The sequence below is a fragment of the Phalacrocorax carbo genome, chromosome 3, assembly GCF_963921805.1.
Source record: "Phalacrocorax carbo chromosome 3, bPhaCar2.1, whole genome shotgun sequence".
Taxonomy (NCBI): domain Eukaryota; kingdom Metazoa; phylum Chordata; class Aves; order Suliformes; family Phalacrocoracidae; genus Phalacrocorax; species Phalacrocorax carbo.
In genome coordinates this window covers 14,624,483-14,645,502 of record NC_087515.1, presented here as the reverse complement: position 1 = coordinate 14,645,502, position 21,020 = coordinate 14,624,483, and the positions used below count along the sequence as shown (strand labels likewise).

The following is a 21,020-nucleotide window of genomic DNA, read 5'->3' as shown; positions in this document are numbered from 1 at the left end:
TTAATTTTCAGTATTCAATTAAAACAGAGTAACGACTTTCCATTGTTAAAAAGCCTCTGCATTAGTGGTACAGAAAAAAAGGGTTAAGCAAGGAGCTTTTCCACATAGCACCTTGCATAGCTCCACAGCAAACTCTCACAGTAGGTGCTGTTATTTATGATTCATAAAGAACTGGTAAATAAAGCATTGATTTTCTGATACTTGGTGCTTGAAAATGTGAATGACTTGACCCTTCTGAATGGTGTAACTGGTGTAACCCCACTGGCGTGAAAGAAACATTGTCATTCTGCACTGATTGACAGCCTGACCCTTTGCAGTTATTCTTTAGTATTATGCATGCAAAATACATAGAACTGGTCCTTGACACACCGTGCTCCTAGATTTGGTAGTTCGTTTCTATGAAAGTTTGACAAGAAGTAAAAGCTTTACTCTTACTTTGGATCTGTTGAGATGGCAGTGGAAGCCACATGCCATCCCAGAGGCCCTGTTAGTGACTCAGCTCTCCCAAGTTCATCCAAATGCGCAGAAGCTTTGCCATAACCATGGTCTTGACAGTGGCGCTGCAGTTATGTACAGGTGAGACTGCAGTGTCTCAGCTCCTCCTATATCCTCCTCTAAGAACACAGCTTGATATATGGCAAGGTCAGCCACCACACTCTCCTCCAGAGCTGCCACAGTGCTCCCAGCTTCAAACAACCCAGATGCTGTAACCAGACCACTGCCAACCTACCTCAGTCTTCCCCACTAAGGAGAACTTAAACCAGACTGTCTTAACAGCAGCTAGTATTTCATACATTCCCACAGACTTTTCTAGGTCTGCTGGGTGTCAGGTCAACCTGCTCTCAGAAAATGCAGTGTTAATGACTCACCACCACTGAATTTCCTGGGGAAAAAACAAGCTAAAACAACCATTTCCTAACTGAATGCTTGTCTGGTCATGTGAATCGTGTGATACAAACAAAGTAATCTTTGTGACTTAAAAAAAACCCACACCACAAAAACCAAAAAAACCAACCCCCCCCAAAAAACCCCAACAACAAACATCCAAAACCAAACAGAAGCAAAGGAGGAACAATGTAAGAAAGCACTGCTAACACTGAACTTGTTATAAACTAGGATAATTGTATATAGTTTTACTAAGTCCAAAACCAACTTCATATACAAAGAACTTGGCATACGTTAATTAGTAGATAGAAGATGGAAATGAATGGATAACTCAGATATCAAAATGAAAATTTACTTTACTCATGGCTTTTTTCTCTTTGCTTTCACAAAGAGATTTTTTTTTTGTCCAGGGTAAGGCAATCTTCAAGGTTTCACATTAAAAATCCCCCAAAACACAATTGTGTTTTGAAAGCATTTTACCAGAATCTTGTTGCACAAATAGTTAACAGAATCAGATGAAGAAACAACCTCAGTTTTTATTCATTACCACACACACAACTTCCAATTATATGGGATGAATATCCCAATCCTAAATTAAATTTAATTAAATCTAAGTGCAGACAACAGTTAGTACAACAACCCATTTTCTTCTAATAACCGTGATTTAGGTAACGACTGAATAGTCCAGAAGAAATAAAAACCCAGAAAACATTTGAAAAACAGCTTAACCCTTATTTGTTATTTTCCTTAACCAGATCTTCCTGGCTTAAAGATCCAAAACCCCAGTGGCTTTTTGACATCTCAATCTATATTATGAGGGTCAGGGTCTTTTACTCAAGAATTGATTTACTTTTTCAGCTCTCTCACATGCATTGCACACTGCAAAATTGTGATGACTGAAAAAGAAATATATGAATCAAAAGGTCAAAAGGAGAAAAATTAGACATGTGATCAAATTCTGTTCTAAGGTACTTAAACTTAAGTGACAAAACATTTATACACCTAATGGAAGGTTTCCCTCTGGCTACTGTATAGGTGTTTGTTTACAGAAGGGTACAATGTAGCAGATTCTTACAGATTTTTATAGCAAAAAAAAAAAAATCTCTGGAAAGCAAAGATGAATGCTTTCACAGAATCACAGAATGGTAGGGGTTGGAAGGGACCTCTGGAGATCATCTTGTCCAACCCCCTGCTTCAGCAAGGACACCCAGAGCAGGGGGCACAGGAACGCATCCAGGCGGGTTTTGAATGTCTCCAGGGAAGGAGACTCCACAGCCTCCCTGGGCAGCCTGTGCCACTGCTCTGGCACCCGCACAGGAAAGTTGTTTTTCTTCATGTTTAGCTGCAACTTTCTGTGTTCCAACTTGTGCCCATTGCCCCTTGTCCTGTCATTGGGCATTACTGAAAAGAGTCCAGTCCCATCATCCTGACACCCATCCTTTAGATATTTTAATGGATTTTCAAGCAGATTAAAACAGCCTTTGGGGCTGCATTAGCTGCTGTTCAACACAACACTACTTTGGTTCTCTTCTGGAATCCTACATGCAATGTTCTCCTATCTCTCCTCAGCAATGGCATGCCTAATTCAATCACATTCAGGAAATGAATCCATTTCAGCTTTTTTCCAGTATTAATGACACCATAACATAACCTGAGTATCCATTTTCCAGGGATAACCAATCATGCCAAGCGTAAACATCCAATCCCGGGAAAAATTCCTGTGTCTACTTATAACGAGATATGTACCTGTCACTTACTGCTGAAAGAATATGCTTTGCTTGGTTCTTGTAAAACATGCTGAGTGATTTACTAGCTGCATCATAAAGCTACTGTAACCTCCTTTAATTTGACCATTTACTGAAATACTTTGATTCCTCAGCAAGCAAATATGAATGCTTCACAGCCTATCAGTCTTCATATTAACAGATCAACAAAACCTCAAGAGCTTTACGTCAGCTAAAGCCAAGCAAGCGGTGCAGAAGGACTGCCTGGTCAGCAGAGAGCTGTTCTGCTAGAGACCAGCCTACAAAAGCCAATGGTCGGAATATCAGCCCTGTAGTGTTTCCCTTCAGCAGCCTCCAGCTGGAAGAGTATTTAGGAAGAGAAGTTCACTGTGTTCTGGCTGCGTTAAACATTGTAACAGCTCTTCAGACCACCCAGGCCCAGCTGGCCTAATGCAGAATCACAGGAAACACTAAGGTGGGGTAAAGCCGTCTTCTCTCCCTTCAGTCTTGTAGCTCATTTGGACACATGGAGCAATTCCACTCTCTACCCTTTTCACATAGTGAGTGAGGCCCATATTTGGTCACAGACATACTGGAATTTGAAATATTCCTATAAAATTAAATTCATTCTTTTATCTCCATGCTTAACACATTGAATTTATGCTCATCAAAATCATAACAGCTTGGAGCATTTAACCACATTTAAACATTTAACTTAAAAACAAAATTCTAGAACTGAATGTACATGTTTGTTGATGTGTTCTGGTCAAAGTTGCCATCTTCTGACAGCATGTTGTTTAAATCTATTAATTTTAAAGAAAATATTTTTGTTCAAAAAAACAGTCTATGAGTTCAAAGAATGTCAGGGCTCACTACAACAATTTTGAACAATACAAACGTAAACAAAAATAGTCTTTAATTTGTTTTTTGAAAGAAATTGTTACCATTCATGTAAAGAATTCTGTCAAATTTCTTTTCAGGAGCATAGATAACTTTGAAATCATAGTGTCAACTATCAAAACTGGATTAGGGTTTCATTTTTTTAACTATATTACGTTGAAGTATCTAAAAGACATTTAAAGTTTTTGTAAACAAGGCAGAAGAACACTAAGAAGTGATTTAGTATTAAAATAATCCCTCTTTTGAAACAACAGATCTTATTTGTATACGATGTGTTTTCTTTTACACATTTGGTAGGTGAATAAATCTGTCTCAATAGCCAATGAAAAATTCAGATTCTCAAAGTCACATTACAAGCATAAACAGAAGACAACAACTTATAATTTCACCATTTTTAAGACGACAGACTCGGATGACAAGATAAAAACTAAATATGCAACGGCCGCCAGCTAGGACAATCATGATATCAAGAAGGTTCATATGAAAATTGGACCAAGAAAGCGAACTTGTAGAAGCAGAAAGCCTAGTCAGACCACCACAGCCCTGGTAGTGCCACTGAAATATTCAGAATAAACTTGCGGCTAGCAACTACTGCAGCCCTTCTCACCCACTCTGTCCCAAATGCCTGGTGCTGGAGGACACAAACAACCTCAACATCAGCAGCCCACAGCTGATTCCAGGCCTAAGCACCATGGAGAGACAAATTTCTGAAGGCGGACTTCTGTACCAAGCTCTGAAATCCCATTTCTATGCTTTTCAAAACCTGACTTCGTTTAAATGACTAAGGAATAAAACTGAACGGAAAGCAGTTACCTGCTTTTGACGCAAAGGGAGCAACCTGCCTTTCAATAAGAACTGCACACACTTAAGACACTTTGCTGCATTTAAGCAAAGCAAGCCGCCTTGATCAATTATACACTAATTAGAATTTGTCAAAGTACTGGGCAGCTCCTGAATTAGAAATGACCTAGTGGTCAGTTATTAAATGTTATTTGGCAATATCTGCCTTGACAGATGTTTTCATGCAGTAAGTACATTAATACACACAAAATCTCATGTTGCAAATTAAGACTGGAATACATAATTTATGTTTCATTTGTGAAAATTTGACTCATTCCGGTAGGTATATGCTAGGCTTCACCAGGGATGCCATCTGACTGAATGATCTACAAATTGGCTCAATACGCAGCCATCAGTTTTTATTCTCTTTAGAAAAATCAATTACAACTGTACCTACAAACACCACTGAAAATACTGTTCCAACTGTTTCTGCTATAGCTATATTGTTAACCACTATTAATATATCCTCAGTTCTAAGAAAAATAATATTCAGGCTTTAGTGCCTCCATTATAGATGATTGTTTCAATAATAACCTGGTTAGTGAGAACAACAAAGGGTTAAAAAAAAAAAACAAACAAGGTTTGGTTGCTAACAAAACTATTGCAATATATTTTTTTTTTAAATTACAGAAAAAATAGTTGCTTATTCTAAGAAATGACCCACTGATTTCTTCTGAGCTAGCAGAGTAGCAGCAGGAGAAATCAATCCAACTAATTTTGTACTTCTGTGTGGAATTTACTGGAACGCAAGTTTGCAGAGCCACACTTTTCAAACACATAATCAGTGTCCAAACAGCAACCCAGCCCAGTTTCTGGAGATATATTTATTTCTCAGTATGATCACCATAAAAGAACTTCTTTGAAAGAAGATTGGTGACTTAGTCGCTAAGTAACGTTAAATAGCATTTCTTATGAAACAAAGCTCCTTTATTATTTAAAAGTAATAAAATGTATATACAACAAATTTAGAAATTTAGAATTAGAAAATATATTACTGTATTTTAGGGACAACTGTAGGAGGGCAGAATATACCTTCAAAATTCATTTTAAATCATGATGAAGCCAAGGGAAAAAAGCTTGAAGTCCCCAGAGCACTTGATTACAGAATTTGATCCATCAACACATGAGTACTAGTTTCTGCAAGCTCATATAGATTTAATATTAAGCATATGGGGACTTTTCAAGAACTTCTGTGCAGAACTTTTTTACTTCATTGAAAAACAACAAGTGGTCAGGTATTTTTCCAGTTCTTCAAGATAAGATTTTTCAAGTGCTCTATTGGCAATATGTTAGTTTCCTGAAAGAGGAATCCAACCTTTTCACCAGCTGCTTTTTTCATTCTATTTCAGTTTTCCAAGAAAACCATTAGCAGAAGAAGGAAACAGTAAGTAGAGTTCTAAACAGAGAACCAGAAATTAGCATGGCATGTGGATTCTGACAAAGAAGTTGCAACTCTGATAAGCTGTATTTTGGCTTTAACAACAGCCTCAGGGCATCCATGTACGTACATGTAATAAATCATACCACTAAGAAGATAATTACTATGGGGAAAAAAATCTTTGATAGCAATTACACTGAACTGCTTGAATTAGCGTAACCACAGATGGTTCTTTGTTGTTCCACATACACATTAGAAAGAAGAATGTTTCATTACATTCATTCACTCACCTGAAAGGAAAAAAAATCAGGACCTGGTTACTAATCGCACTAATACTACATAGGCTTTGTAAACTAAGGAGGCTTTTCACTGCAAAACCTATGTAGAACAAAAGGTTAATTAGGCTTTTAGGTCTCTGTTTTCAAAGGCAGTGAAAGCTGGACAATATTTAGGTGAAAACTGCAGTCTCTTTTAGCTGTAGGCAGGGTTTCAGAAATATATCCCTGTTACTGTTTGGTCTGGCAATGCTGGCCCTTTCTGAGCATGGACACAGCACGCACACCCCTTTAGCAAAGAATAATCTAATTAAAATGTATAGAATCATAGAATTGTTAAGGTTGGAAAGGACCCTTAAGATCATCGAGTCCAAACGCTAACCTGTCACTGCCAAGTCCACCACTAAACCATACCCTCAAGCACCATGTCTACCATTCTTTTAAATACCTCCAGGGATGGAGACTCCACCACCTCCCTGGGCAGCCTGTTCCAAGGTTTGACAACCCTTTCGGTGAAGAAGTTTTTTCTAATATCCAACCTAAACTTCCCCTGGCGCAGCTTGAGGCCATTTCCTCTCATCCTATCACTTGTTACTAGGGAGAAGAGTCCGATCCCCACCTCACTACAACCTCCTTTCAGGTAGTTGTAGAGAGTGATAAGATCTCCCCTCAGCTTCCTCTTCTCCAGACTAAACAACCCCAGCTCCCTCAGCCACTCCTCATAAGACTTGTTCTCTAGACCCTTCACCAACTTCGTTGCCCTTCTCTGGACACGCTCCAGCACCTCAATGTCCTTATACTGAGGGCCCCAAAACTGAACACAGTACTCGAGGTGTGGCCTCACCAGTGCTGAGTATGGGGACACTATCACCTCCCTGGTCCTGCTGGCCACACTATTCCTGATACAAGCCAGGATGCCGTTGGCCTTCTCAGCCGCCTGAGCACACAGCCGGCTCATGTTCAGCCGGCTGTCAACCAACACCCCCAGGTCCGTTTCTTCCAGGCAGCTCTCCAGCCCCTCCTCCCCCAGCCTGTAGCGTTGCATGGGGTTGTTGTGAGCCAAGTGCAGGACTCGGCAGTTGGCCTTGTTGAATCTCATACCGTTGGCTCTGGCCCAACGATCCAGCCTGTCCAGGTGCCTCTGCAGGGCCTGCCTGCCCTCCAGCAGATCGACACTTCCACCCACACTGGTGTCATCTGCAAACTTACTGAGGGTGCACTCAATCCCCCCATCCATAGTATCAATGAAGATACTGAACAGGACCGGCCCCAACACTGAGCCCTGGGGAACACCGCTCGTGACTGGCCGCCAACAGGATGTGACTCCTCCATTCACCACCACTCTCTGGGCTCAGCCATCCAGCCAGTTTTTAACCCAGCACAGAGTGCACTTGTCCAAGCCGTGAGCAGCCAGCTTCTCCAGGAGAATGCTGTGGGAGACAGTGTCAAAGGTCTTACTAATGTCCAAGTAGTGTGCTGGTTTTGGCTGAGAAGGGGTTAGTTCTCCTCACTGTGGGGGTTGGCTACCTTTCCAGCTTCCCGTGCTCTGCCGCGTGGCGGGGGGGGCTGGGAGGGGCAGGGCCATGGTGGGGGCAGCTGACCCTGACTGGCCAATGGCAGGTTCATTCCATACCATGTGACACCATGACCAGTATATGGAGGGGGGGCAGTTGCAGCTCGGGAGCGCGCGGTGTCGGGTCGGCAGGCGGTGAGCGGCTGCGTCGCATGCAGTGAGCGGCTGCATCGCATGCGGTTTGTTTCGGCGGTTCGTTCCCCCCTCCCCTCCCTTCCCCCGGGGCTTTGCGCCTCTCGTTGTTCTCCTTTACATTGCATTTCTGTTGTTGTTTCTTTTAATTTTAATTATTAAACTGTTCTTATCCCAACCCACGAGCGTTACCCTTCTGATTCTCTCCCCCATCTACCAGTGGGGGCGTGAGCGAGCGACTGTGTGGGGCTGAGCTGCCGGCTAAACCACGACAGTAGACAACGTCCACAGCCTTCCCCTCTTCCACTAAGCAGGTCACCTTTTCATAGAAGGAGACCAGGTTAGTGAGGCAGGACCTCCCTTTCATAAACCCATGCTGGCTGAGCCCGATCCCCTGGTTGTCCCACATGTGCTGCATAATGGCATTCAAAATTATCTGCTCCATCACCTTTCCCAGCACCAAGGTCAGGCTGACAGGCCTGTAGTTCCCCAGACACTCCTTCCGACCCTTCTTGTAGAGGGGCATCACATTCAATAGTTTCCAGTCATTTGGGACCTCCCCGGTTGACCAGGACTGCTGATAAATGATGGAGAGTGGCTTGGCGAGCTCCTCTGCCAGCTCCCTCAGTATCCTTAGGTGGATCCCATCCAGTCCCATGGACTTGTGAACATCCAGGTGAATACTTGCATATAGACATGCTGTGCCGCTCCTTTTCAATTTAATCATGAGGATTATTACAAGAACATGAATACTCCCCTGCCAGCAGCTTGAACTGTTATCTCTTCACAGCTATTGCTGTTGCTTTGCTCTGTGTTTGTGACATGGACAGCTGTTTCTATACTAGCCCCGTCCTCTTCTCTTCTAGATAAGAACATCTGATTCAGATAAACACAAACAGGACACTTTTGCTGACCCAGTGAGATGCACATACTAATGCCCATTTCAGGACCAAAATATACCCTGCCAGAAGTCTTCACATAAGAAGCTAGTTTTCCTGATGACCCTTCAAACAGAGGTCAAAGTCCTGACCCTCTGAAAGAAAATGGTAATCTTGTTGCTTATTTCAATAGGACTAAACTTCATCCTGGATTTGTTTCATGGATATTCCTTCTCCCAGTTCCTTCCCTACTTGTACCTCCTTTTTCGAATGTGCCGGTGAGTAAATTACACAGAAGCCACCCAAGCCTCGACAAGGCAATTCGGGGAACCTGCAGCCATCACCACCTCTGTCCTCTCCAGAAAGTTAAGACATCGCCCCCGTCCTCAATTCATCAACAGTCTGCTTCCTGGTGGGATAATTTTACTTCTGTTGTCTGATTAAATTCTAGGTTATAAGTTCCCATGTGTCAACTACAAGTTATATTTAGACCCTTCAGCTCTCTCTCTTCTGGGATAACGATATCAGTACTAATGCAAACTATTTAAAGCCTTACATTTCTTGCAGTATTAGTTATGTAGTACAAAAATGTGCCAGAGGAAAACTATCAAAAGCCAGTACAACCAACAACAGGAATGGATCTATTTCTGCACAATACCATGGCAGGACTTAGCTCCCTCTTATGCTCCTACCCAGAGGCGTACATTCTCCCTCTCCATCAGCCTGTCATCGGTCAGCGAAACAACTTCCTGGACTACTTTCACAACCTGGCAACCTTCACAAACACCAGACCATTTTTTCGCTGTCTGTAGCCCCTGATTAAGGACCTTAGATTCCATGAAATAACGTTTGCCAACACCTACGTACAACCCGTTGAAACAAACTGAATGCCCTACTCACCTTTAAATGCCTGCTGGGTTGCTGCTGTCTACAAAACTGTCATGTATACAGTGGTGCTTGGGCACAACTACCAGAGATATCAAAAGCAGTCTTTCCTGGACCATGTTCAGAGGGATGCATGATGACACTAATGCATTATGGCAACTTCCAGACACTTTCTGTGCTCAAAATTAGAAATCTTCTCTTTTGAAGACTCTGAAAAACCTCGTAACTAATATGTGGAATGAGAAAATCTCTTTCGAAATGGCTGGAAACCTCTTGCTGAAATATATGCCCCACCTACATGTTTAATTTGAGGCGTGAAAGGGTGGCCGCTCTATTCCTTACACTCACTGCCTTCCCCTTTTCACTTTGCAGTCCTTATCAGTAAGTTACCATCAACATCTTCCCATCCGTTTTATTTATTAAGGGGTCTCCTCAGTCTTTCACTGCAGATCAGGGAACAAGCCCTTGAGATGCAATTTGCAGCTCTCCTCCAATTAGGTTTTTTACTATTTTGACCCAACCCAATTTTCTCTCACAATCCTAAATGCCCTTACCCTGCAAGCTGGTAAACCGCTAGGCAGAGAACTGAGCGGCAGAGGCTCAAGTACCTATACTTTCAGAGAGCAGCTCACATTTCCTTCAGCAGTGGAAGCTGCTGGGTGATTGTGCTTAGCACTTTACAAACAGAAGTGGTTACAAAAAGAAGTGGTTAAATCACTTCTTTATGTGGCTGGCTACTGCACATTCCTTCACTGATGTGCTAACTGAAAATTTTCAGTTAAATAAAATTAACTTTATGTGCAAAGTGCCTACCATATAGGCTTTAATGCCAATTACTCTTTCATTTTCTGCCTCTCTTCACCACCACTACCATTTATTGGGGCCTCTTTCACCCTTGCACTGTCAATAATGACTAATGAACCTGACCACAGGTCAGTGTCAGCCTCTCTAGAACTCATTCTTCCCCTCCTTCCCAAATCTTCCTCCAGAGCACCACTGCAGGATTGCTCACATCTCAGAGCTCCTTCCTCCTGTTTACTTCAGCTGTGCCAAACAAGTCAACAAGCAATTAAGTTTTTCCCTACATCCTCATCTAGCACCTCTGTTCAATACTCCAAGATACACAGAAAGAACGAGCATATGCCTATGGTCACCTGTTCAGCTTTGTCAGACAGAGATGCCATACACCAGCAGAATCTAAATGCCCCAAGCCTTTCTGTGGAGCAGCATGATCATGCAGACCCGACAACCCTGTATGTTTTGATAACTTCTATGCTTACAGCCAGGAGATATAGGGCACAATCTTGGAGTAACACAACTTATGCAATATTAACTCCATACACCCTCACCTGCACTACACACATTCTTGAAGTACGTGGGGCACTGCTTTACATGGCAGCCAGGTATGCATGGTTTTTTAATTTCCACTTGCCAGTGACATCATCTGGCTGTTTTCAGTACTAATGTGTCTAAACTCTTAAATCTAAAAGAATTGTTCTCTGATGACTCTATATTTTCATGATTGTAGAAATTATTCTCTATTCCTAGTTTCATCTGACTTAACTGAGTAAGTCTGCAGGTTCACTGTTTAGCAAAAGAACCGACAGAACGTAGTAGAAAAAGTTCTTTACTGAAAAACAAAGTAAGTGAACCCTTGTGAAGCCATCTTTATACATCATCAAAGAAAACAAAAGTATATGTAAAAGTTCTAAATGTTTATAGCCCCAGAGCAAAAAAACCCCACTCTATGGAACTGCTAATATTTGGCAAAAGTTAAAAGGAGCCTCAACATTTTTTCCAAAATACAAATCAATGGACTGGATCCATTCAAGTAAGTCATAAATACCAAAGAATCTTTCACAGAAAACTGATACTCAAAATAAACAGTCAGTTGTGGACTCTATCATACCTTGGCAAAATGTAGCATTGATCCTCTTGTAGCCTTGTGGGCATTCCATCATAGGACTGTATCCATGGTAAGCTGAAGAAAAAAATTACATAATTTAAATACTGCTGATTTATATGCTTATTTACATAGCCTGACAGCCAAATTATTACGTGACTATAAAAAAAAAGTTTTTATGATGTATGGTTAAGCGTAAAAGGTCAAGAAATTAAAATTAAAGGTTGTACAGGTAACCTTAATTTGGTCTCTTTCCACACATATACCACTTAAGCCTTCAGTTATCCAGTCAAATTCATATTTTTTCTAAAAAAGAAATCTTTGAAATCAGGACATTATCTTTCATTCCAGTTCCCAAATATTCAAATAATAAGCTTCCCAAACCAGCTACAAATATCATGTTGGGAAAAGATGAAGATTCATGATGGAAACTCAATGGTTTTAAAACTGAACGCAGCTTTAGAAAGCAGAAGTATCTTCAGTGTTAAGCAAAATTGGAGGGTATCATTTCTCCTGCCACGTTGAATTAAAAAAAACCACCTTGAAATACATAGGAAATAGAAGCAAATGAACTTTTAAAACAAAGCAAAAAAGAAAAAAGCACATTTGTGATTTACCTAACAAAGTTGTTGAATTTTAGAAGACTGTGTGACTTATTGGCTGATCAGTGTAAACTGTCAAGGGCATAACAACACTGCAAAATACAGACTGAAATAAATTTTGCTAAAATAGAAAGTGTTCAGTTAACTACATTTTTACTTCTATTTATTGTTTCTTTCCTCCACTTACGGTTGCTTTTGGGACTACCTTAAACTGTTATAACATCATAAATGAGAGCACTAACTTCTTTGTATGGTTATGCACTAAAAGCTAACCTCTTGGCAAAGCCCAGTACTTTATTAAACATGTAGGACTAAACTTTTGGCACTATGATCACACAGTGCCTTTAGTAAGAGCCAAGAGAGTTTTTCATAATTTGAATGCTACAGCAGAGATACCTTACATTTGGTCAGATCTTCTGTGTTTCTTTAAGTGTTCTAAATGTTCAGCAAGCCAAAAAAAAAACAACCAACAAACCACCAAAAAACCAACAACCAAAACCAAAAAACACAAACCTCCAAACCAAAAAAACCCACACCCACCAAAACCCAACACCCCCTAAACCCCAAAACATTACTTTCCATCTTTACTGTGTATAAATTGTCAAATAAGACTGAACAACTTAGTGAGATAATCTTTTCAATTGGCTTCACTTCACATATAATGCCCGAACTGCACATTTATCCCTGCAACTTGTTTTAAAACTGGTAACTGGTTGACTATAAGCATAGAAAAAAAAAAATTATTTTCATTAGTTCTAAAGCTTTTCCTATTCTTCGGAAAAAATTTAAGTGATGATCTGGAATAGCAGCTTTTGCAATGAGATGATTTTATTTCAAATTGCTCTGAATTATTTAAAATAATTGCTTAATTAGAACATTAAGATTCTCCTTAGAGACTGCTTAAAGTAATAAGATGGTTAAACACAAAAATGGTATGAGTTGAAATACAGCAACAATGTTCTTACAGCTTTGAACACACACTTTTCCATCTTTACATTGACTACAACGATCTTAACACAAATTAAAATTTGAAAATTTCATCACTCAAGCAAAAGTGGTAGCTCCAATCTTTTCACAATGTTAATATTTAAAGGAGTTGAAATTTAAGGGGAGATTTTCAAAAGCACAACGCACTAGCCTATTCCTGGCCTCCAAAATGTCAGTGAAAATTCTAATGCTCATGTTGGCAGAGTCAGATTCATAATTGCACTGTTTATGTCCTATTGTCCTGTGTTTGCCATTACAGACCCAGTTCGATTCAGACTAAAACCAAGAGAGTCTCTCTAACTTTTTGTGGGCATGAATGGTACCCTGCAGTAGAGCCTGGCAGAGGAAAACAGATGAAGAGCTCTGTTCTTCCAGTTGTAGATGGAGACCAGCCCATAAGCTATGCCAGGGCTTTTCCAGCGCTGCAACGGATTTTCCCTTCCAGGGTGACTCAGCTGCTCTAGGAAGTGGAGTGGTAAAGTCAGGTCAGAGATTTTAACCTCTCCCTCCCTCCTCATCCTCCTCTTCTGACACTGAACAGGAAATAGCAGCTTACTAGCAGCTCTTTTCTTCCTTCTACAAAGAGCAGCAATGTAAGCAGGTCACAGTAGAGTAAGGAGTTTATTCAGTGATGGCTAGTGATTCCTGTGGGACCTGGATGAGTCCTACATTACTTAGCCTTTACTCACTTAGACAACCTGTTTGTAACTATTAACTGTTAGCAAGAAGCCTGAACAATCATAACATTCCCCATGTAACACAGAAATGCACTTTGCCTTAAAAGTTGTCTTCTGTAGAAGCACTCAAAAATGGAGATCTATTCCAAAATTTCTTCTTTTGTTTTTCAGTAATCCTGAATAACCCATCAGCTTACAGACATGGGAGCTGTCTCAGGCCAAGGCACTTGACTGCAACAAGCCAGAAGCCCTGACTGAGCGGTGGCTATTACCCAAAGTATGCAAGTATATCTTTACAAAGGGACAAAGCTCTACTTGAGTCCATGGAAACAAGACATATGCAAACTTAAGTACATCCTTAAGTAGTTGACTGAAGAGAGAAGAAAAGTGCCTGGTAATGAGACTGAAGTATTTGCTTAAATATTTTGCTGTATTCGGTTTTGCAGAAAATCACATTAAATGCAGCCTGATTACATATAACTATAAGAACAGGTCAAACAAAATGAAGTTTATGAAGCATAAAACCTTAAAAGCAAAAGTCTGTCTGCTTCCAAAACGTCTACAATAAAAAAGGTAATACCAATTTAGTGAAGTATCAGAACAGGTCAAAATGACACGGGACTAATGTGGGACTAACTTTGCCTCATAAGACACTACCATGGACACCACTTAAGTGATAACTTGCTAATGATTTACTTGACTCCCAAGTTTTTTTCCATCCAATATCATATATACACATATAAGAATATATATGCACATACTCTTTTTACCACTGAGACATTGTAATTATTGTAAAAAAGAAAAAAACCAAAACAAACAAACAAACAAAACCCCAAACAAAATAAAAGAACCTTGATGAACTATAAATCCTTAAGCAGGCACTCCACACTTCCATTATATCTTATAATAAATTTACATTTATCTTTGGAAATTGTTTGCTGTACAGAAGCATAACACTTTGATACTGACATAAGCTTCATTTGACACCCATGCCCAAAGGACACTTAGGCGCAGATCCAAAACAAGGTGTGTGCCAAAGTTCAAATTGAACACCTGTATGATGCTGTAAGACTACTTAAACTCCCGCAACGCTCCAAATTTATCACCTTAAGTTCTTAGAAATCTGGAAATTCACCATTTGCACTCATGCAGAATTGCCATAAGTCATGGCATGATTGAATAGCATCATGCTTAATTCATTCTTATATCAAACCTAGACTAAGAAATTACACATACCTCTACCAAAGCTTCCTAACAGATTCAGTGAATATTCTTGAATCACACATCTACCAAATCATACTCTTGATATAATGTAGTGGTACATGACACTGTATTTTAATCTGGAGAAAACAAACAGTGCACCCATCTCCTCCATTCTTAAACACTACTGTACAGTGAGAGCTCCCACCTAGAAAGATGAGAAATGTATCCCGTTATACCTATAAGACACAAACCCTTACTTTCCAGGAATGCTTTAATCACAAGGACAAGCTTATTCCAAGTGGCAACATTCTCTTGAAATCAGTTACATTAAAAAAAAAGTTCCAGACTGAGCCAGAAAGCAGGAGTAAGCATGACTCATACCGTAAGTAATTAAGGACACTAGGAAAGAGACTGAGTTCCCAGTCCTATTCCAAGAATTGTTTCTACATTTTATGGGTTAGGGCATCTCCTCATGGGTATAAAATGTAGATTAGAAATTCTTTTGGCAGACAAAGGAACTCTGAATTACCCCATCATGAGCAAGTGTGCTAGCCTTTAAGCTTTTATAATAAAGGACAGTGCTCATCTCATTAGTGTTTAAAAAAAATTATTCTTACTTAGTGCTTTGAAAAAAGGGTGGTGGACTTCCCGGCCCTGCAGAGAGATCTGCCCAGCTCTCCAGTCTGTCAAATCACCAACCATATGAATTTTAACAAGGGCAACTGCCGGATTTTGCACCTGGGGCGTGGCAACCCTGGACATACATACACACTGGGGAATGAGAGGCTGGAGAGCAGCCACATGGAGAGGTATCTTGGGGTTCTGGTCAACGGCAAGTTGAACAAGCCAACAGTGTGCCCTGGCAGCCAAGAGGGCCAACCATGTCCTGCGGTGCATCAAGCCCTGCATTGCAGCCGTGCAAGAGAGGGGATTGTCCCGCTTCACTCTGTGCTGGTGCAGCCTCACCTTGAGTGCTGTGTGCAGTTTTGGGCGCCACAGTACATTAGGGACACAAAGCTACCGGAGAGTGTCCAGAGGAGGGCCACGAAGTTGGTGAAGGGTTTAGAGGGGAGACCATATGAGGAGCAGCTAAATACACTTGGTTTGTTCAGCCTGGAGGAGATGAGACTGAGGGGAGACCTCATTGCTGTCTACAGCTTCCTCAGAAGGTGAGGCAGAGGGGCAGGTACTGCTCTCTTCTCTCTGGAGACCAACGATAGGACCTGAGATAATGGCAGGGAGATGTGTCAGGGGAGGTTTAGGTTGGATATTAGGAAAAGGTTCTTCACCCAGAGGGTGGTGGATCACTGGAACAGGCTCCCCACGGAGACAGTCACAGCACCAAGCCCAACGACAGTGAGAATAGTGAGATGGATTGATAACTGGCAGAACAACAGTGCTCAGAGGGTGGTGATGAATGGAGCAGAGTCTGGATGGAAGCCTGTCACAAGCAGTGTTCCCCAGGGGTCTGTGCTGGGTCCAGTCCCGTTCAACATAGTCATCAATGACCTGGATGATGGGATAGAGTGTAACCTCAGCAGGGTCGCTGATGATACCAAGCTAGGAGGAGTGGCTGATACACCAGAAGGCTGTGCTGCCATCCAACGAGACCTGGACAGGCTGGAGAGCTGGGCCAAGGGGAACCTCATGAAATTCAACAAGAGCAAGTGCAAGGTCCTGCACCTGGGGAGGAACAACCCCAGGCACCGGTACAGGCTGGGGGCTGACCTGCTAGAAAGCGGCTCTGTTGAGAAGGACCTGGGAGTGCTGGTTCACAACAAGCTGACCATGAGCCAGCAATGTGCCCTTGTAGCCAAGGCGGCCAATGGCATCCTGGGATGCATTAAAAGGAGTGTGGCCAGCAGATTGAGAGAGGTTATCCTCCCCCTCTGCTCTGCCCTAGTGAGACCACATTTGGAGTACTGTGTCCAGTTTTGGGTGCCCCAGTTTAGGAAGGACAGGGAACTGCTTGAGCAAGTCCAGCGGAGAGCTACCAAGATGATCAGGGGACTGGAGCATCTCCCTTGAGAGGAAAGGCTGAGGGGCTTGGGTTTGTTCAGCCTGGAGAAGAGAAGACTGAGGGGGGATTTCATCAATACCTATAAATATCTAAAGGGTGGGTGTCAGGATGATGGGACTAGACTCTTTTCATTAGTGCCCAGCGACAGGACAAGGGGCAATGGGCACAAGTTGGAACACAGGAAGTTCCAGCTAAACATGAAGAAAAACAACTTTCCTGTGCGGGTGCCAGAGCAGTGGCACAGGCTGCCCAGGGAGGCTGTGGAGTCTCCTTCCCTGGAGACATTCAAAACCCGCCTGGACGCATTCCTGTGCCCCCTGCTCTGGGTGTCCTTGCTGAAGCAGGGGGTTGGACAAGGTGATCTCCAGAGGTCCCTTCCAACCCCTACCATTCTGTGATTCTGTGAGCTTCAAAAAGCACTTGGACAGTGCCCTCAGAAACATGGTGTGAATTTTGGGGTTGTCCTCTGCAGGGATAGGAGTTGGACTCGATGATCCTTGTGGGTCCCTTCCAACTCAGGACATTCTATGATTCCCTTCAGGAGAGATTTTAGGGTGAGTTCGGCACTTCTCTGTACCCACCCAGAAAGCATCTGGGACCAGGGTTTTGGACATGGTTTGTCCCAGTGTTTTCCTGTTTGCTTGCTCTTAATATCATGGTGAGCGTGTTCTCATTTAGCAGCTGCCTGATCAATACATTGCCTATAGTGGATTCCAGACTGAGACAAGTGTTTTACCTGAGCTGTGAAGAACTAGTACATGGGCTTCCCTTTGAACGAGGCACCAAAAATTTGTATTAGTAGTTCCAACCAGTTTTTGGTCAAAGCACATTTCAGGCTTTTGTGATTTTCCCATGGCACACCTCTATCTACTACGCAACATCCCGCATGCCTACATGCTTCTGATGAACAAAACTTTCAGTTGTAGTTAAATTGCTAGTTCTTTAGAGAAAGCTACAAAATCATGACACATTTCACAATTCATACACCAATACAGAATGCATGTCTGTTAGAAACTGTATTTATGTGCTACAGGAATAAAAATTTAGATATCTTAGTCTTTTATTAACTATAGACCTCAAAGACCCCAAGAAGGTTCTTTTTTGGAAGCAAATTAGAAGATAAACATATTCCAAGACACAAAATTTAAATGTTTCATGAACTAGCAGATCAGACTGAATCAGTATAAATTTATACCAGATTTTCCTGTGAAAGAGGAGTCAGAAGTAGGACTAACAGTGTGCTGGAATTGTGTTTGTGTCCACAGTAAGACTTGCAGACAAAAGTGTGCTAAAAAAACCCAAACTTGTTTCCAGCGTTGCTATCTGTACAAATTATAGGGTCCTAGAAGACCTAGATAAGAATGACTGCAAGTCCTTGCAGTATTTTTGGCCCACTAAATGCAGATCTACTCCATCTGTAAAACAGGGATTAAATTATCTTTTCTCATCTTTCATTTAGTGATGAAAAAATGACATGACAGAGAAGTATTACTACTCCTGTGCAACAGCAATGTCATTCACTAAAAATTTAAGAGACTTGATTCACCTATCATGTAAATATTTTGAAGTTTCTTTCTCATTATAATATTATGTCAAATCATGACAAAATAGCAAAGAAAATCTCTGTCATTGCCTAATTGTTCAGGAAGATATTTCAAAAAAAGAGAGTGGGGGGGAAAAAAGGTAGCTGACAATTTAAAGCCTGGAAAACTTTGGCTTCAAACTTGAACGTTCATCTGTAGTCCCAAGAGATCACTGCATTCTCTCCAACCAGTAACTGACGCCTCTATAATTTAACATTTCTGTGCAAACTTTAAAATAATAAATCCTTCTGGAAGAGGCCAGATCATTCAGTGTCATTATATTCCTGCACTAAGAAAACACAACAGTGCATCATTGACTTAAAGGAGGAGGAACGGGAAAAAATCCCAATGGTGTTAACTTTGCTAGCTGCACTGAGTGCCTGCGTATTGTAACTCTGCTGGCATGCAGGAGAATTCCAGGATCTGCAACCCATCCCTAATCAAACTATAGCATATTCTTTTTACCAGGGTTTGTTGGTTTTTTTTTTAATAAAGGAAAAACACTACTTGAGGGGAAAAAAGAAAAAAAAAAAGCCCATAAACTGATCCAGACAATAACAACAAAACACCACTTACATGGCTTCTTGGGACATTTCTGGCATTTGTTAAAACCCCAGGAAGTACCCACGGTTCCACAGCAGTCTTCTTGCTTGGAAAGGCCAGGAAGTGCTTTGCCACACTGGAATAGTCAAGTGAAGAATACTCCGGTTAATGATACTATAAGATGCTCACTTCTAATGCAATGTTCTTTTTCAGTCATCTCGGGTCAACCTCTTGCTGAGACACTGAATACTCACTGGAGCTCTTAGCTGAACTTAAATAGCTCTCTACACAGGCATGAGCAGATCAGTTACATTATCTTCCCCTGTGTCAACTTGAAAAGGAGAGAGAAACAGAAGAGAACAGTATGTCATAGGGATGAGTGAGTATTCTCCAAGGTAGTAATTCACCATTGGCACCTACTCCCTACATTCCTCCTCATAAAAATGTGCTTGTCCACTTTATCAAAAGCTGTATAAGTTATCTCAAATACCTTTCTAATGACTCTCTTAAAGATAAAAAGTATGAGTGTGATTTCTGTTATTCCTTATTAAAAAGCCTCAACTTCCTGCCAACTTATGTTTAATGTTTATGACCGCTTACTGAAAATTGCCAAATTATAATGACAGATTCTGCTGCCCAGATTCTAAAGAAGGTAACACAGAAGACTGAAACGAAGTTAGTGATGCTTGTTATTCCAAACAAGTGTCTTCCCCCATGCAAACATTTAAATTAATCTTGCAATAATTTGAGGTCAATATTCCTTTTTTTTTTTGGACCAAGAATATTCTTATTATGCTTTTCAATAATAAGAATACTAACTTCCAGAACCTTACCAAGTAGTTATGTTCTTGACTTTTGCAATTTCCTTCCATTTTGCATGATAAAGAAAGCTTAAATGTATTTCTAACATGCAGACAAAAACACATCTAAACCCATAAATTAGGTATAAAATGGAAGTGCAAAAAGCACAAGAGAAGTGCGTAACAGCTGCGCTTAGTAACACTTTCAAGGCAAATGCTGATATAAATTGGTACTGCAGCAAACAATTCAAATGTGCTAAAGTGTGAATCCGCAGTACACAGTGCATAGACTTTCCCTGACCTAACATCTTTCCTGACGGCATACAAACCTGACCGAAATGCTCACTGCCACTTAGCTCTCAGCTCAAGCTAGCTGGCTCATCCTATGCCACAGGCTGTGGCCTCGGGGTTGCTTTCACTTCAGCTGGTAACCCAGTCACTCCGCAGTAGGGGACACATGCTGAATGCACAAGCACTGATGGCTTCCTCCAACCTTCCCAAAAATCTTCCCAGTGTGCTCTTAATTGTACTGATACCCATGAGTCAATGATGTTTTCAAAGTACAGAATTACCTATGTAGCTTGGCAGTGTGACTGCTAACAGAATACCAGGCTAACCCACAACAACAGGGCTGACTCAGAGGGTCTCTTCTTTGCATGGTGAGGGCTGGCAAGGCATCATCCCAGCCATCTTCTCTGCCTCATTTTTACAGATACTCCCCAGGCACCTCCTGAAATACCTCAGCAACAAACTGAAAGCAGCACCAGTTCACCATTTAAACACCAGACTGTAACGTACAACCTACAGCAGCTCTGCACTTGTTGCTTATGAAGCGTAGACATCCGTCAAGTAAGGGACATGTGAGCAGCCAGGAGCATCCTCTGTCCCAGCCTCTCTCATGAAACGGAGCTTTAAGCACCAGGGCAACTTAGCAAAGTTACGGTTCACCTCTGCACATCACCCCTATGTGGGGTAGCACGACTTGTGCTTTGAGCCACGTTTTAGGGTGACACACGAACAACATAAAGAAGAGAGTGGCCAAACAGGTTGAGAGAGACTGCTCAGTTATCATGTAACTTGAGGAATCTATTTTCACACTACCATCTGCAGAGGGTCTTGTGACAAATTTTCTCACATTCCAAGGGGCAAGAAACAGTCCTAGCCTGGATGGTATTTGGCTGTGTTAAAACAGTAAAGCATCAAAGCAAGTCCCATCTTTCAGATGCAAACCC

The 21,020-nt window shown here is 41.5% G+C and overlaps 1 protein-coding gene across 9 annotated transcripts in view; it reads right to left on the bottom strand.

Annotated features, from left to right (window-relative positions):
• Positions 1 to 21,020, bottom strand: part of LTBP1 (latent transforming growth factor beta binding protein 1) — a 209,251-nt gene that overhangs the window by 84,170 nt on the left and 104,061 nt on the right. For all 9 annotated transcript variants that reach the window (XM_064445906.1, XM_064445908.1, XM_064445907.1 and 6 more), the window contains 2 exons: positions 19,022 to 19,124; positions 11,380 to 11,451 (listed from right to left, as the gene is read on the bottom strand). In XM_064445906.1, the coding sequence (XP_064301976.1) occupies positions 11,380 to 11,451; positions 19,022 to 19,124 (175 nt within the window). The remainder of the gene's footprint in view (positions 1 to 11,379; positions 11,452 to 19,021; positions 19,125 to 21,020) is intronic.